Source organism: Solea solea, chromosome 15 (genome assembly GCF_958295425.1).
Source record: "Solea solea chromosome 15, fSolSol10.1, whole genome shotgun sequence".
Classification (NCBI taxonomy): Eukaryota; Metazoa; Chordata; class Actinopteri; order Pleuronectiformes; family Soleidae; genus Solea; species Solea solea.
The window spans coordinates 4,315,350-4,334,278 of NC_081148.1; the positions used below are offsets into that span (position 1 = coordinate 4,315,350).

General features: G+C 37.9%; 1 protein-coding gene across 2 annotated transcripts in view; it reads right to left on the reverse strand.

The window, feature by feature from the left end:
- Positions 1-8,741: 8,741 nt before the first annotated feature.
- gfra1a (gdnf family receptor alpha 1a) overlaps positions 8,742-18,929 on the reverse strand; it is a 123,048-nt gene continuing 112,860 nt past the window's right edge. For both annotated transcript variants that reach the window (XM_058652010.1, XM_058652011.1), the window contains 2 exons: positions 11,704-11,751; positions 8,742-10,259 (listed from right to left, as the gene is read on the reverse strand). In XM_058652010.1, the coding sequence (XP_058507993.1) occupies positions 10,107-10,259; positions 11,704-11,751 (201 nt within the window). In that variant the 3' untranslated portion in view covers positions 8,742-10,106. The remainder of the gene's footprint in view (positions 10,260-11,703; positions 11,752-18,929) is intronic.

An 18,929-nucleotide genomic window follows, 5' to 3' on the forward strand; every position in this document is an offset into this window, starting at 1 on the left:
TCCTTCTTTTTTGCCTGCCTACAGTATATTTTCATCTCCGCTGCCTTTGTCCCTGTCCTGGTCTATGTCACTTCCTTCTTGAGGACTCGGGGGTCAGCTGTGCCACGTCCTTGTGATTGATGCCTCATCTAAACCTCAATCTTTATGCCATTACAGGCCCATTGTGGCGGGTAATTTGGGCCACATTTGGTCTGAGGACAAGTGACCGAGTCAGTCAGGAGGGGCCGGGATTACAAAGCACACTGCTGTCCTCCGCCTCTCTCCTCCCACACACACACACACTCCAAACAATCCGTCAAGTGGTCAGCTGAGCTCTGTGACGCTGTAAGACTGTCAGTACTGTCCTCCACACAATCCCAGCATGCACCTCTCTCTCTCTCATAAGTGGCTTTGTCCATCAACAAAGGCAGCCCCTTTTCCCTCCCGTTTAAACACACAGAGTGAAGGATGAAAGGGAACCAGAGAAGCTATTGATGCTCTGCAGCAGCTCGGTTGTCAGAGCAGTAATCACAGAAACTTCAGGAGGGTCAGCCGATGGGTCGAGGTGACCCACTTCCTGCTTTTATTGCAGAGTTTGTGCAAGATGCTAAAAATCTGTGGTCCTCTTTGGGGCGTCTTCTCTGTGTTTGGTGTGATGTTACAGCACAACTACAGTCCTGGCATGTGAACTACAGCTTTTATAGTCATCCTGTTTCTGAACTTTTCATAAAGTTAAATAATGCTGATTCATTCTCATTGTTCTGCTGTGGCTGCAAACGCCCCTGAAACGATGCCATCTTCACGGATTGTTTACGTTTCGTGCCGTTTCCGCCTGGACGTGGCCTTTGTCTGTTTTTTATATCGTAATCTTTTATTTCAGATCATACAACAATCTAAATGTGGCTGATTATTGCAGCCGCACCAGACAAATGAGAATGAATCAGCATCACTTAATTATGTGAAAAGTTTCATGTCAGAACAGGATGCTCGAATAAGACATTTTCACATTATTATATCTTATCATCTATCATCACGTCTCAACAATGAGCACGAAGTGGAACTTGATCAAATTGTGAGGACGAGCCGTTTCCCATCTCCACATTTATACTGTACATGACTTCAGCCTGATATCAGAAGTTTACATTAAAACCGTATGCTATCATGTTATAATGAGACGAGATGGTTTGACTTATTTCAACACCATATTTTGATAATTACTAGACACTTTGGTATGGAAGCCAGTTTCCACCACTTGAATAGTAAAACAATATATTTTAGCAGGTCATAATTATGAGAAAGTATCTCATAAGTCATTATTATGACCACATACTCCACCACTTAGTTCTGGCTCATATTATGGGCTATTTAAGCTACTTTTTCATAAGAAATAAGGTTGTGTTCTTGACTGTATTGACACAACATTTACAGTAGACTATGTGCACACAGCACGCCTCAAATGTGTTCTCCCTCTTTTATTAGTCATATTCAGGGAGTATTTTTTGTAGTATTTTGTAAATACAATACCTCGCTGTATTCACAATGACAGAAAATCAAAGACTGTCATTTGTGCGCACAAATATTATTTTACATATGTTTTATAGTTTTCAAATTGAACACACAGAATCTGTATTTGTACAATAACTGTAATTGTATTAACTTTATTTATTGTTGGACACCATTTTAGCATGCAGTAAATTGTAAATAACTGCCAGATATTGATAACTATTCTGAAAAAATGGGCAAAAGCACTTAGTCACAGGACATTTTTTGGCCCTTTTATGGTTAAAATAAGCTAAAACAAGTCGAGACCGACACTTTGAGGCTTAGGTGTTAAAGGATTAAGCAGTGTATATTACATCGATATTCTTATTCATATACTTTTTTCTCAGAATCCTGAGATTATTAAAGTCCGAATTCTGATTATTAAATAATCAGAATAAAGTCAAAAGTCCGAATCTTGACTTTAATCTCAGAATTCATGCTGTTTTATTATTTTTCCTTTCTTTCTATTTTTTTTGTTTTCCATGTGGCCCTAACACTCAAAGACCTTCATTTTTAAGCAGTGTATGTTTACATTACTGTTCTTACAGACAACAGTCACAGCTGTCACCGAGCTCATTGTCCTGCCTCTTTCTTCATCCCCCAAATCACGACACAGCATCTTTTCACATTTATCGTACATAAACTTTGCATCACAGCGAATTATGAATGAATGAAATATTTCTCTGTATTCATCGTTCACCTCTGCAAATTCACACACGCATCTTTTTCTTTATTGTACATACAGATATTAAAGCTACTCAATGAAAGAGAGGAAGCGAGGTAAAAAGAAAATGAACATTTTATTATGTTTGGTTTGTTCTCTCTTACCTTCTTATTTCCTCATAGATGGAGTCATGTGGTGTGGAGCGGTGGCACGACTTTAGTTTTGTTCACAGTTGATGCTGTTGATACTTTTATGTAAACATAATTACATTTTTATATATATATTTATTTAATAGAGTAGAGAATAAAAAGAGTGTGCCGTGCACTGCAAGTAAACCAAATTATTTTGCTCATAAATGTATATTTTTTTATGAAGAAGAAACGTTATTTCTTTAATAAGATGTGATATTATTATGTTTTTCTTTGTGCTTCTGATTCTTTTATGTATCGTGCTATAGAATATTAATCATAATGACGTCTGAATTCAATTTAACATCGTGGAAAGAACAGAACGACACGAACAATTGTTTTTCTTTAAATACACAAATAATGAACATTTCTACTCTATTATCCTGTTAGTCCACAATCTTTTATGTCATCTGTCTGTGGCAAATGTTACAAGATATTTGCCTCCCTGATTAAACTGTGACCGTTTATTTTACTGGAGAACAGTTGAGAAGAAATGGGAACCAGAGTTGATTAGAGCTGTGAACAAGCAGCCTAATGAAACCACGATTGTAAAGAAGCAAATATGATTACGATAAACACCCACATTAGTATTCATAGCCCATTTATCACAGTGACGTGAATTGATCACACAGCATAGTTCAGCGAAAATCCCTCGCCGCGTATTAATAGATGTTAATTCACGTTGGTGTCAGGATATATATATATATATATATATGTGTGTTTATGTTAAGTTTTATGACCTCTTCTTATAAACTGTGCATTAATGTGCAGACCTTTTGGTATTGATGAAATAATAAAGTAAAGACAACCAATTCATTCATATCAGGAGGCTTGTTATGAGTGTGAAGGTCGATTCTAATCACGGGTCTGGCTCAGTTTAGTGCTCTGTTTGATGCTGCTGCTGCTGCTGCTGCTCATAAAACAGGGTAGAATTGTATTTATATATACTGTATTATTATTGCTTGGAGAGGGTATGTACTTATAATTAATGTTTGGAGTCGATCTAAGTGACAAGGTTCACAAAAATGTGACCAGGAATTGAATTATTTGGGAAAATACAAGTAATAAAGAAACAATCTGAGGCTTATATTGACAGTGAGGTCATGAAGAAGTGAGGGAATTATAAACAGTCATCTATAGAACTGACATTGTGCATAGACATAATACATAACCCTGTTACCCTGGACGACAGTTATTCATATTCCATGTATTTGCTTTACCTGTTTATTTTCCTTTCTTTAATTGGGTTCACATTTAAGGGTAACACTCTATAATAAGTACACAATAATAAGCATTACTTGATCATTTATTAATGTGTATCTGTGATCTATAAAGAAAAATGGGCAAAAGCACTTTTTATGCTTAAAATAAGCAAAAAAAGACATTTTGAAAAAGGGTTAATGGTCATCGAGCATTTATTAAATATTATTACTATTATTACACTTCATGAATGTTATTAACGTTAAGAGAGCATTAACAAAGACGAACAATGCTAATTAAAATGAGAAATGTGATTATAATTTTCATTATAAGGATTCTTATAAGGTGTCTAGTAAAAACAGGAGTGTAAAAGTACCTTTTTAATAGTAATATTACACATGAAAACCTCTAATTTTAATTTTTAAATATTACTAATTTCAAGTTAACTTAAGTCAACTTAATATCATATCATTAAAAGACAAAAAAGTGATATAATTCTGCACTGGTTTTGAAACCTATCTCCCTCGATGTCATCCTGTTTCTCTAATGAAGTAATGTCATTTTACATTTTTAGTCAGAAAAACTTTTGGAAAGTATGCATTTTTAATGTTCAAATTTAAATAAAATATACACTGCAGTTCAATAAAATGAGGGTGTGCGTGATTTTACTTAAAAAGGTGAAAAAAGAAATAAAGTATATAACCCTAAACTTTAGTTTTTGCTCAAATCATAAACAAAAAAAAGATTAAATCTGTAATCATACATCTGTAATATGTCTCTAAAACAATGAGTCACCGTTGGATGTGGCATTTATGGCCACTTCCCAAACTGCGTTCTTGGCAAATGTTCTTCTGTTGCAGTGGCTGTTATGATGATTCACTGTGTTGCAGCTAGAGGACATGCATTTAGTCTAATAGCTGTGTTGATAGATAATGGGAAATTATGACTGAAAGTATATTTAAATGTCAGAGTGGTTTTTATGGGTGTTTGATGAAGATGATGTGCACACGTCAGAAACCTTTTCCTCCTGAGATATTTTATTCATAAAGTCAGAGAGAGCCTGAGAGTCGGCGTCTGTCAGTGATGCTTCTTTAAATGACACCGAAACTTTATCACTGCGACATCTTTGTAACTTCTCATTCACAAGTGGTTTAATTAATAAACCACCGCTGCTTGGTTTCATAAGAGTGACGTCAACACAAGATCGAGATCCCAGACATCAAGTTTTGCTGTGATGTCTGTGATGTTTCTTAGACCTGATTATAGTGAGAAAATGTAATGACGTATTTGATGCGTTCATGACATTTATGACGTGTTTCTGTTCTGGGAACATTGTTTTTGATGGCTATATGATAAACTTTGACATTTTTTACAACTTACTAAACTTTGTTTTACTATAGAATTAAATTTTGATGGCTTATTGTTGTATTACAAATACACTATTTTATAATCATTTTATTTTCACTGTCACAATTATCAGTTTTAAATGGCAATGTAAGCAGACCTAACAAACTTTGAGAATGATAATGATAATTTTAATGTCTTCCTGTCATCTGGCCCCTCTTTGACAGCATCACAGTACAGTAAGGCGTTGGTATTGTGTTTTTTTCTCTCACTACAGGGCTGATGATACACACATTTGATTTGCCTGAGACTTTCCTGACACAACTCTCCCAATTATCTGGGCTTGAACTGTGACTGTGACCGACAAACCTCCAGCTCCGAGACCATTTCCCTTCTGCTCGGCCACTGGCACTTCGCAAAAAAATCACATAGTGATATGATTTTTAAAATAATGTCTTACTATTATATGATTGTGAGAGAAAATTATAATCTTCTGCCATATTTAAGTTTAATTCCTCACATATTGTTATAACCAGACCTGGTGTTCAATATAAACAGATATAACCTAGGATTTTAAAGTCTTTTTAACTGATCTAAAGTTTGCCATTGCTTGTCTTGCTCACGCCTCTTCCACTCTGACCAATCAGTGGCCGCTTGCTTGGAACCTCAGCAGAGCAGGTACTAAAAAAGTACCAGGTACCAGGTACTATGCTAAAGTATAGGCTTTACTATAATGATTTGAATGTCTTACAATACTTTTGACATTGTTTGATGCCTCCTACTAAGACATTTTACTCCACCATCAGAGAAATAACTCCATGTACAACCAGTGAATGATTTAACAGATTTTAATCATAATTTTGTACAATAGACTTTACAGTTTTCACGAGCTAAGAGGTTAATGATGACGGACAGCTGAGGGAGTCTGCATCTCCACAAACAGATGGGATGGAGATTCATCATCTTTACTTCATCGTCTCTTTTTTTTGTTGTTGTTGTTGTTGTTTTTAAATCTTAATTTGTTTCCAACCGCAGGGAGAAGTGACCCGAGCTTTGAGCCCTTCAAGAACAACCTCCACAATGACTAATGGGATTCAAGTACAAAATCACATTTTTGAAAGTTTCTTAAGACTCTATTCTATAAGAAATGTAATCAACCCCATTTTTGTCACTCATAACATTCCTCATTTTCTCACTTCCCATACGGCCACCTCTGGCCATAAAAAGCCTTCAAACTGTATGGTATAGAATATATTTATCTCTAAGCATGGGTTTGTTTCCTTCACAGTCACCATGCAACAACTTGTACTTATTGTCACCGTAATTATTTCAGTGGTGAAAACCAAAGTAATTATTCGAACAGCATTGAACAGTCTTTAAAAAAAAGAAATCAAATAAAAAGACAAAGATGAGCAATCCAAACTGGGCAATCTTGGGCTGCTCCATCTCCTTCACTTTCAATGCACTGACATGAAAAATGTGTGAAAGTTAGAAAAATAAGTTTAAATCTTAGCCAAGAAATAAAAAAAACACACAAAAACAATAATATATTGAAGCAATGTCATCAATGTGGCTATGGTACAAAACAATATGCTTAGGAAATACAGTCATATTTAAGTACAGTAGGAGAGTTACATTGATATCGTCTTCCTCAGATGCAATAATATTCTATACTCATGTACATACTGGGAGAAATATACACATTATATTTGAAGTTGTTATAAAACAAAAAAATATGTATCTGCCTATGTTGTATCTGAATGCCAAAATAGCTCACAATGCTCTGGAACGGAATATCATCGGACGTGTATTTGTCCAATTTATTGTTTCAGCCAAGTACATACGGTGCATGTGCCATGTTTACGCTCAGCAAATAACATCGAGGTTCTACTATACATCAACCGTGTTCTTAGAAGCGGCATAAACCCAAGCAGCGTGTCCCGTCTGTTGCCGAGACGGACGCAAATGTTGCGATCATGTGACGCTGCAAACTCTGTGTGTGTGAGACAGTAAATGACAGAGTGTGTGTGTGTGTGTGTGTGTGTGTGCGAGGTGTTGAAGGTAAACGCTCCAGGCTCATGACAACAAGAGCAGATGTACGACAGTGATGTTGATGACTTACACAGAGCAGAGAAGTCACATGTCTGCAGGAGTCATTTTTCCCCAAAGAAAAAAACTGAATTGACCATTTGCTAAACATTTGTTATGCCTTAACAGTAACTGTCCAATCAGAGCTTAGCAACCCTGACTATAAACAGCAGGTCTGCATGAGCCACAGCATGCTAACGTCAGCATGTGTGGCCTCATTACAAATAAAACTCAGTTAGATTAGAGCAAAAATAACGATGTATTAATAATAATATTTGCATTTAAACCAACACTGTTCCTCCACAATATCCATGGATTTTAAATCTTTTGTGTGTTTCTTAAATAAGTCGACTATTTTCTAATCAACATAACGTCTTTTAGCATAGCAAATCCTTTAAGCATAGCAGTTGAGGTTTTAGTTGGCAAACATCTGGTTGAGTGCTTCCCAAAGTGTGGGTCAAGCTCCCCTGGTGGGTTGTTATGGTACTGCAGGTAATACATAATCGTAAAATATTGAGGATCATTTTAAAGTGTTGCTGATGGATTTTAGACCATTTATTTTTCAACATACCCTTGAAGAAAAAAAAAATCTATAATATTTATATAATATTCCTGTCTATTTAAATTTTGCGATACTTTGTAATAAACATTTCACAAAATTAAATAATTAAAAAAAAAAAATTGTTGGCAAACTCAACTAGAAGACGCTAAGTCAACAAAGCTAGAAGTAGTAATAGTATCACCTTTAAGATGTAAATGATCTTTAATCTTGCTTTACAGATCTTCAAGACATTGTATGTGAAATACATTTTTGACAAATTTGGCTTTAATATTCTCAAGTTTATTTTTGGCAAGCATTAACATCTTTATTTTGAGTTGTTATATTTCACGTTTAGTGGACAAATTCTGCACTTTTACTACACATACAATCCACATTTTTCCCAGTGCATCTTTGTTAAATTCTCACTTCAAAAACCTAACAATCAGTGCATTTACGTGCATGTTCAAATTTTAGTCACATTAGTCCGACCAAAATCGAGCTACTCTGAAATGGTTTAGCATCCCTGGATAATGTGATTCATAGTCTGAAATTACTCCTGTGTGTATACGCTGAGTTGGACCGAGCCAGTCTTTGAGACGATGTATAAACTCCAGCAGCAGTGTCTTTCTTTCTTTTCTTAGGACAGCAAGGGAAGCTCAGCTTCCTCTAAAATGTCATCAAATATGTACTGTGTTGTATTTGCATGTATGTATATTTAATAAACTTAAGCTAGAACGCGATTTGCATGTATTTATATTTAATAAACTTAAACTAGAACGCGATTAGAATCAGCTGTTGATCGCGGATGACGGATCGTCCTACGTGATTTTCGTATTCCAGCCTCCACATTAAAACCACGATGGTGATTGGACAAATGCGACATAAACGTCACTTCAACGGAAGCTCAGCTTCTCTCTGAGTCAATGGCGCAGTGGGCGGGTGCGGACGCTGAGCTTCTGCATGATGATTGGAGGAGCTGCCTGAAAGGCGGGACCAGTTTTTGATTGACAGAGCAGAAACATACTCGACAGCGGAGCCTTTTCCGTCGCAGTCCTGTGTGGATTTATTCCAGGGAAGTCTGTCAGTCAAATCCCAATCAGATCACGGGCTGGGTGACCCCTGGGCATGGCACAGTACTGGGCCGACACCTGGTGAAAAACCTCTACCAAATGAAATATATATAAGTAAAAGTAAAACTTCTAGACATTTTTAACTAAGTAGTATTGTAATAGAACACTTTTTATCCAACAGATTCCTTTTCTGATACTGTACTTTTACTCAAGTTCGAACATCCAGTGTGCCATACACTTGCAGAGTACCAATTCCAGTTGGCCACAGTGCCACAGTTATGATGCTGACCTTTGTTGATACTACGCTAAAGCTGTCAAGTGTTGGGACAGTTACTAAAGACATAGCTGAGCTCAGCAAACGGTCAATTTAAGCCATTTACACTCCAGACACCGACATGTGTTGAACAGTTAAGTGAAGTGACAATGAAGAGGAGGATGAAGATGCTGTGAGCGACGGAGGCGTCATTACCACAATAATTAGCTCTACATCGAAAGAAAAACGCTGTGGTGAAACTGAGACAGCTTCTCTGACACTTTTCCACAGAGAAACACGTGTACAATCACTAATGAGTGGAGTGGATTCAGCCATCCACAGCAGCATGGACAAGGAGCAGTAGCAGAAGCCTGGCGGCAGCGGTGTGTGTCTGTGTGTGTGTTTGTGTGTGCGTGTACGTGCATTTGTGTTCGTCTGAATGTGTGAAAATGTGCGGTACGTGTGTGTGGTGGTCTTTGCCTGTGTGCTTTTGCCAGCGGCAATGTGTGTTCAGTTTGAACTACAGCCGACGCAGTTTGGGCGCAGATGTTGTAACGTCTGTGGTGTAAGTCGTGTTCACCCTGTGAAGAAAAAAGGTGATTTTTTTTAATTTAATTGTATTTATTTTCAGCTCATAAAAATGCCCGATCACGTCATTATGAAACAAACACAGAGCACAGGAGAGCGTGATTGACACCCGACGGGCTGCCCGCGCGATGAAACGTAGCCGTGACTGAACCGACTGTGACTTTTAAGCAAAAGATTCCACCGATAGCCTCAACACACAAACAGACGTGGGTGAAACTCACAAAGAAGAAAAAGAAATCATTGTTCATTTACATTGTGGGAATGGATCCAAGAGCCACCAGCTGCGGTTTACTGGAATGTAATCCTCGAGTGCTTTGTCCTTTCAGCCCAAGCGAACGACATGAAAGCTTTGAATTATCCATTTTTCTTAATCAACGAAGAGAACGGTAACACACAGCCAAACTGAGTAGATATAGTAGATCACTGTTTTAGCACAAAGCTGCAAAAAATAAACTACGAAAATAAAGTAAGAACAATAAAAAACAAAAAAAAATCTACGTACAAATCAAAATAGAGACAGATTCCATAGGGAAATTAAAGTACAACAGTTATTACTGAGAAAAAAAGCTGATAATTTCTTTGCATCTTCTTTTATACAAATGTGTGTTTGTCAGTCCACTGTAGCTTTTTTTGCTGTAAAGCGCTGAGGCTACAAGTCGCCCAGTGAGAGGAGTGTCGGGAGGCTGCAGTACCACAGCCAGAGCAGCGGGAGCAGCAGAGAAGCCAGGCCTGCAGGCTGTCTGGAGGGGGACGAGTTCTTCACAATGGCATTGGATGTACTTGGACTGTCTATCTGAGGGTCCTAGAGAGAAGAGAGAAGAGAGAAAGGAAAGGATGTGGGATTAGAGATTTATTCATTATTATTATAATTATTCATTATTACAGTCAACATGTGATTATTGATTTTTGAGTTTCTTTCCCTTTTGACGAGTAAACATAAAAACTAAAACATGACACTGTTTGAATAAATATCATCAACCCAAAAAAGTTCATATTTCCATCTGGTATGACAAAGTTAAAAAGAAAAGGTTGTGTGTGTGTGTGTGTATATATATATACATGTATATACAATGTGTGTATATACACATATACATATGTATATGTATAACATATCTCCTCTCCAGTGTTCTTTGGCTTGCTATTAAAGCTGCGAGCTAACGGCGGGGTCATCTCTCGCAGACCTGTCGCTGCTTCCATTAAATGTCATTATTGTACGATGACATTTACTGTGAACTTTAAAAGCCACCAGATAAGCAACAAACCCATTTCGGCCTGAGAGGAACTACAAAGGAGAGGAGTTTACAAAGGAGGCGGGAGCGATCGCAGGTGCGGTGGCTGTCGCAGGGAGGTTGTGGACCTTTGATGACTTGAACAGGTGTCATATGACACATTTAACCAAGTGCATCTAGCATTTCTGCGTAATAACCAAATACATACACTAGACGGATCAGTTTAGCTTCTGCTGACAGAAATCTCAAAAACAAGTTAAAACAGACATGAACTGACCTTCTGCAGTGTGTGACAGAGAGGCTCTCTCTTGCTGCAGCACAGTGACACACAAACTTGCTTTTTTATATCGTAGTGAGGACACATCATTGACATAACGTATTCCCTAAACTAACCCTAACCCTAAATCCAGGTCTTTTGCCTTTAACACCGATAAGTTTCAGTGATGACGTGACGGTTTCTGAAAGCTGTGAAGTTGCCAGTCAACGTCAGTCAAGTCATTTCCTTTGCGCTGTTGCAGGAAAACCAGAGAATCAGAGTCTTTGTCACCAGAGAGGAGAGAATTGTAAAAACGCCTGTACATAAGTTTCCATTTTTCGGCCTGTTTTTGGTCATTGAGACAACAAATGTTATTTTAAATACGTTTTATACTGCTCAACTTTCTAATTTACCACACACAATCTGGTGTTCATGTAAAACTACAATGTTTTTTCTATATAACGCTTCTTTCTTCAGACGTTTTCTTAACAGTCACTATTTTTACATGCAGTACATGCCAGATATTGAAAGTTATTCTGGAAAAATGGGCAAAAAGCAGTTAGTTACAGGACATTTTCTGGTCCTTTTATGGTTAAAATAAGCAAAATAGTCCGGGCGGACATTTTGAGGCTTAGGGTTTAAAGGGTTAATGGACTAGAAAAGACTAGAAAAAGCGCTATATCAATGCAGATCACCTGCCATTTAGAAATGGACAACACATTTGACGGAGCATTTTATAACATAATTGGCAACAAGCTTACCACACAGAAGACGCCATCAACCGTTGAGTTTGACTTCAGTTTCTGAGCCTGCAACAGACAAAGGATTTCAGTCCAGGTTAAAAATGAAAAAATAAGATCGACACAAAGAGTTTGTGAATGAAAATAATCCCAAACAACAACCATTTATTATTATTAAGTGTGTTTTAAATCAGTTATCTTGTATTTAAACTCAGTTAACTCGTGTGCAAATGGCACAGCAGTCGTCAGAGCTCAAACACTGTGACTAAACATCCAGTAATCATCACAGTGTGTGAGTGTGTGTTTGCACATTCAGGGAAGTGAAGATAAAATGGGGAGGGGGGAAAAACAACACAATAACCTTGCAGAGTTAAACCCGAGAGCCTGTTAAAATTTAACAGCCTGCAATATTTACACTGAGAGAAGAAAGAGCGAGGCTGCACACAGAGGCACAGTCACAATGTGATTTCATCATTTATCACTTGGTGACTGTCTTTGATTCACACACACGCTCAAACACAGACACCTGCCATGTGTGTCAAAGAGTGCTAATGCTCTGTATGACAATACATGTGAATTCATTGGACAGAGTATCTCACCATGGGCCAAGATTCTAGAGTCTACGGGAGGTGCAGGACTCTTGTTGTCACTCAGTTCATTTACAGTATGCATAATTACTGATTAATGTTGACAAATGTATGTTTGCCTAACCCAGCTTTTAAAGTTTAGTGAGTAAGAATTAGTGACATCTGATGGCGAGACTGCGGATTGCAACAAGTGGAGGACGCCTACGGTGGCCTTAGCATACCAGAAAGGATGTACTCTCTCAACTGCTCCTTCTGCTGTTCCCTCTTTCTTTTTTGTTACTTTATGCCTTGGGATCATGAGCCTTTCAACATTGTTTGCGTCGTAAGTTCTCACTTGTGAAACAGGATCGATCATGCTGCAGTAGATACTGTGAACGCTGCATTCGTTTCACTAGCTCTCATGCGCTTGAGTTAAGAATATTCAAATATTGGACACCACTGGGTATTCAAATAGCATTTTTAGCATTCTTAACACTCACACAAACGCACTAATGGGTATGTATGCAATTTCTAACAGTGAAGCCTCCTGAATGTTACACAATAAACCTTTGAAAGTGACAGATCATCTGAACCTCAGAGGAGAGTCAGGACGACCTGCTATATGCAACTTTGTGCTCTATATGTTGAGGAAAACCCCCGTAAAAGATTAATACAGTATAAAAAACAAACAAAAAAAATGTTGAAACAAACATTATTCAGTGGTGACTCATTTCATTAGTAATCTCCATCCTTTCCTGTGTGTCTGTACTTCGGGTCCATCACAGACAGAGTGAGAATCAGTGATTGCCACTTATGTTGATTGCAAGGCGAGTTGATTTGGTGCTCGCTGATAAACACCTCGACATCTATTGTTTTGTGTTGTTGGTAAATGAAATGGCTGATGATGTGTTTGGCTCATTGTACATCAGTTTGTGGCCAAAAAAATAAATAAAGTACTGTCTCCTTTAATGACCGGCATGCAAATGTGCAGTCACACTGATGACTCCCCAGGCAGGAAGTCCATGTGGGCCCCATTAGGGTTATAGTTACATGGTGCTAGCCTTTCCAGTCTACCGTGGGTTTGAAGTGGGAACTAAGTGGGCAAATGCTGCAGGTCCCATATGGTTTCAGGGGCCCACATGGAAACCATGGACAAACTTGCTTGAGACCCTTGACCTCAATATTTTTTTGTTTTTGTTTGTTGTTTTTAAACAGGGGCAGCCTGTGGCCAAGTGGAAAGGGAAGTTGGCTTGTAACCGGAAGGTCGCCGGTTCAAGTCCCCACCAGGTCAAAAGGGCTGGGTACTCCTGAGCAAGGTACCCAACCCCACTGCTCCCCGGGCGCCACTCAGTGTGGCAGCCCACTGCTCCTAATTCTAGGATGGGTCAAATGCAGAGAAACAATTTCCCTAAGGGGATTAATAAAGTATATATTCTATAAATAGACATGAACCCCATTAATGTCTGGTGTCTGCTATAATCAAGTCCATTAAAACTGAGCTTTTTGGAGACTTTCCTCTCACAATGTCATGAACAATGTAAGAGTCCCTTCATACAATGTAATTTTAGTTGTTAAGAGTTTGGAATGTTTAAAGTAGTCTGTAGTAGTAGTAACTGACGATTTTTTCCAGTGTAAATATATATCTTGCATTTAAAAAAAATACTGCCAAAACATCAGCTGATGTAACATGTGTAACACGTGTCCAGAAATGTACAAAAACCCACCAAAAGTAGTTACACCCAATAATTCATTCAATATCTTTATCCATATAAGGCTCATGGGAGAGCTCATTCCACGCACAGGGCGGGTACACACTGTACAGGTCACCAGTCCATACAGAGACGAACAACCATTCACTTTCACATTTACATCTATGGTCAATTCAGTGTCCAGTTAACCTCTGCATGTTTTTTGGACTACTCTTGCTTTGTGTGTGTGTGTGTGTGTTCAGGCTCCAGGTGTGACAGAATAATACAGTAAATGGCTGCAGAATACAGACCTGGGATTTCAGACAAAAAATAGGGTTTTTTCAGGATGTTACACAAAATACGCACTAAAAATAAAAACTAATAATAATAATAATAATAATATTACATAAAATGCTTAGATGGAATGATGTCTGGCTTTGTGGACAAATGTTGTTGTTTTTTTCGGAAAGACATGAAAAATATAAGTGGTCTGGTGAACACGATGACTTATGATCCATCTGTGTTTCCAGTCATTGTTTGGAGGAATTAAACGTTTTTACGTCTCTGCCAGAAGACCAAAATAAAACCTGGATTCTGGAATCCTGAAGGCACTCGCTGGTGTATGAGACGCCAGCGTGTTGTTATGACGTCTCAACTATGTTTTAAAATGGAGAAATCAGGCAATTTGGAGTCTGTTGTTTATTAGTCTTATCTCCCTGAAATAACGTGTAATAGTTAAAGAAACAATCTGTCTCCAGATCAAAGAACCACGCAATCCTGAAATCACTCATACGTCAAAGTTGAAGCTGTGTTCAAGTTTCCTTCAGGCAGCGATGGGCACTTTACATGGGAACTATTTTCTTTGGTGGAATTTGGTTTTGGTTTCTTTTGAATCATTTTGCTTCATTAATATGTTGTTCAACATGTTGTTTAATATGCTGGTTAGTGTGTTATTCCATTTCAAAAGAAATATTTTTATTTAAGAAAAAAAAAAATATATATTGGAGAAGTATTGTGATTTAATTTTAAGCCCGTATCACCGACCCCTACTGAACAGTTGCCTTTTCTCAAAAACTGTTTTTCTCACTTGACCAGCCTCGACACTCAATGGCCCCCCAGGTCATTTGAGTTTGAGAACCCTGGTTTATAAGATAAGATAAGATAAGATTAACATGTTATATAACCTGTCTTGATATTTACATGGCAAACACCCAAACCAACACTTTATTTGTTCATCTTACAATTTAAACTGGGATAATGTTAACCTGGCTCTGGAGGATCATGACTTCATCAGGCTTGGCTCAGGTCTGACCACACAATGAGAACACCTGTCAGGTTGAGGTTGTGTTTGGCCAGTGCATGTTTAAACAGAGATAAATCAGAAAAATCTCACTAGATATCAAAGAATACTGCATTTCAAAACCTGGCAAAGCACTGCATCACTGGATGAACGGATCCTTTAAATTAGATGACACTTCCTTTCCAGTGCTTTGCTTTTGATAACAGAGGCCTGTGGTGAATTATCCCTGAGCTTTCTATGATATTAAACTTCTGGATGTTCATTTCCAGTTCGGGAACATTTGGACGTCAACAAATTCAAATATGCATGTTTACTGCTGCCTCATGTCATTGTGGGTTGGATTTGCCTAATACCTGCCTGTTCTGAAAAAGTCACATTAGCATGTGGTAGATTTCCATATTTGTTCAGGGCCTTTCTGTCCGCCTCTGTCAATGATATTCATGAGCACAAGCTGATGGAGGCCTGGGGTTTGAAAACTCTGTGTGTGTGTGTGTGTGTGTGTCCGAGCACAACTGCGTGTTTTAGCTGATGTGGTTATCTTTCTTTGCGAACAAAATGAGCAAAAACTAAACAGCTGAAACATTACAGAGAATGAACAGAAGAAAAGACTGGACTTTAAAGGAATAGGTCAGGTTTTTTCAAACGTGGTTGTATGAGGTAGTCTACATAGCAGAACATTGCTGCAATCAGGGACACAAGGAAAAACCAATTTTAGGCAGTTCAAAAAATGAAAATATTATAAAATATAATATATATATATATATATATATATATATATATATATATATATATATAAAATATAAAATTGCTTTGTAAAGTGCTCACTGTCTTCCACTAACTTGCATTGACAACATCAGTGGCTAAATCTGTATCAACCTCAGCAGAGCAGGGTCAGAACACCAGAATAATCATCTATTAAACTGAAGCTTTACTGCATGGCTTGTCAATTTCACAAAGGAGTCAAACTCTGTTTGTGAAGAATGGCAAAATGACAGAAAAGAAAGAAGGTTATGTCGCCCACCTGTTTTTTCTTCTTTGATTCTGTTCTGTCACACTGAGTTTGTTTGTGTTGCCTGACTGTTGACGGGTGAGTGACTGAGTTACAGCCTTACACTGCATGCATGTATGCCGAATACTGTGTATGTGAGTGAGACAGATCAATAAGCAGAGAGGAGTGAGTCTTCTGACAGGCTTGTCCCTCGAGTGCATCATTATACCAACATGGCTTGACTTGGTATGCACACACACACACACACACATGCACAGAAAAGTGGTTTAACACAACAACTCTCTCATTAACTTGTACTTGACGTTCTATCAGAGCAAAGCCAACAGAACATGCACCAGCTCATTATCAGTGTGTGAGTGTGTGTGTGTGTGTGTGTGCACTTGCATGTGTGTGTGTGTGTGCTGTGCAGGTGCAAGTGTGTCATCATTTATCCACAGTCTCTGCCTGCGCGAGTGAAGCTGTTAAACCTGCACATATGTGCGCGTAGGTGTTTGTTGGGTAAGTGACATTAAATCGTCATTCTGTTTCACTGGAAATAGGCGAAGGCACAATGTGTTTTAGCACACACACACATAAAGAGCAACATTCGAAACACGGGACTGTGCTCACTGCCAGACGGGTCAAACGTAGGGAAAAAGGATTGAAAACGCTTTCTGCCCATAATACAGATTGCCACAATTGAGCAGGATCTGGCAACCCTTCATCTCATACCTTACATATTACATATTACATATTACACATTTAGACAAGTGTCTCAGTACTATACTGTATGTGGCTACACAATGTCCTCTTTTCATTTAACATTTCATTTACTGAGGGATTGACGGATTGGGCTTCCTTATTTGCTTCCAGACTGATTTACATATAAATCTTTACTTATTTTCCTTTAGAATTATTTATTTAGCTATTTCCTTAGTGTTTATACCTGTATACATATATATATACATATATGTGAATATCTACTTGTAAGAACAAGCACTTATACAACTGTTCACGTTTTATGGAATTATTGCACAATAAAAATACAATATTCTGTGTCCTGAAATTCTACAAATATTAAATTCATTTCACAATTTAAAATGTACAATCAACATAGAAAAATAAAGATTTGACATTTTATGACAGAAGCAGTTTGAGGTCTTAACTCTTGATAAAATAAGTGAGTTTGTTTTCTTGCTTTAGTTTAGAGCCCAATTATTTATGACTTTAGCAACTGACCCCAACACCAACTTTGAGCTGCATTAATTATCATCTTGCTCTATGAACTGTAAAAAAAAAAATGTTGCTTTTTTTTACAGACACTGCTTCATGCAAGCTTTTTGGCGTAAAAGCACAGACGGACCTGAGATTTAACTAAAGATACAGAAAGCTGAGCAGTTTTGAGTCAATAAGAGGACATTGATCTGTGTACTTGACGGCCAACGGGTTTTTGTTTTCAGAAAATAAAAAACAGAAACTGGAAATTAAGCCGTGTCCCGACGATCATTGAAAACGGAAAAAAGGCAAAACGAATAAACAATAGCTCTGAATAGACACGAGTAATCAGAATAAAAGAATATGTCATGTAAACATGCCAATTCAACAACTCTGATACAGCCCATTCTGAAACTAATTTCATTCCATTCATTGATTCATTCATTCCTGATCACTTGATGTGTACACACACACACACACACACACACACAGCACAATCTGATCATAACACTGCGTTCATGTAAAAGATGGAATTGTAAATTCAAACTGGAACCTTATCGGTTTTGCACATGTAAACATAGCTCGTGACACTGATGCCTTCAAATCTATGGAAGTTATAAGAGCACAGAGAGAAAACATGATGGGGAAATGATGTCATCGAAAGCAACACTAAAGGTGAATTCATTTTATCGTAGTGTCTGCTAACAATCAACAACTTCAGTGATTTCATGATGTTTGCATGATGCATCAGGTCGCCATGTTTTCAAGGGGCTAAACTGCAGTTGTGAGTCTCGCTTCACTGGTTAACGACAATATTGTCTTCAGTAAAGCCTCCGTTTCGTCATCATGAGCCATATAACTGTTGTTCCTGTGCAACAGGAGCAGCTGCTCCAGCTCAGGAACTCTTTCAGAGTTTTACCAGGCATAGAGCATATGGCACTCGAGTATGTGCTTCTTTTTTTTTTCTCCTCCAAATTGAACAGAGCACTAACCAAGTGTGACCCAAGCCCCAGTTGAGCCTAAAAGGCAATCTAAAATGAAATGAAATCAAAAATGCCTCCGCACTGCTGAGTTCTCTGCATGGTTTTCGTTTGTTTCCACTTCCTCAACTTTCGTGATGACACGTTTGGTTTCATGCCTCAACGTAACCTGAATATCTACTACCTGACATGTCACAGATCTTATCTCCTCTTACCTGATGAACATTCTAGAAGCCTCAGAACTTTAAACCTACTTTTTTAGTTTAAAGTTCTCTTCATCAATAAAAATATTTATTATTTTATTTTACATTATCTTATATGTCTGTTTATTTTCTAAGTATTGAACCCTAGTTCATTTGCTTTGAAAGTCTGTTTCGTTTGGGGAGGAACTCTGGTCCACCTGAAAACGTAGGTCTCGGTTCACTTCAAGTGAAACAAATGCAGGAAGCGGACTACAACCCAGGGCATTGTGGGTAAACTGCTGGGGGAATTTCCTGTGGTGCACTCACA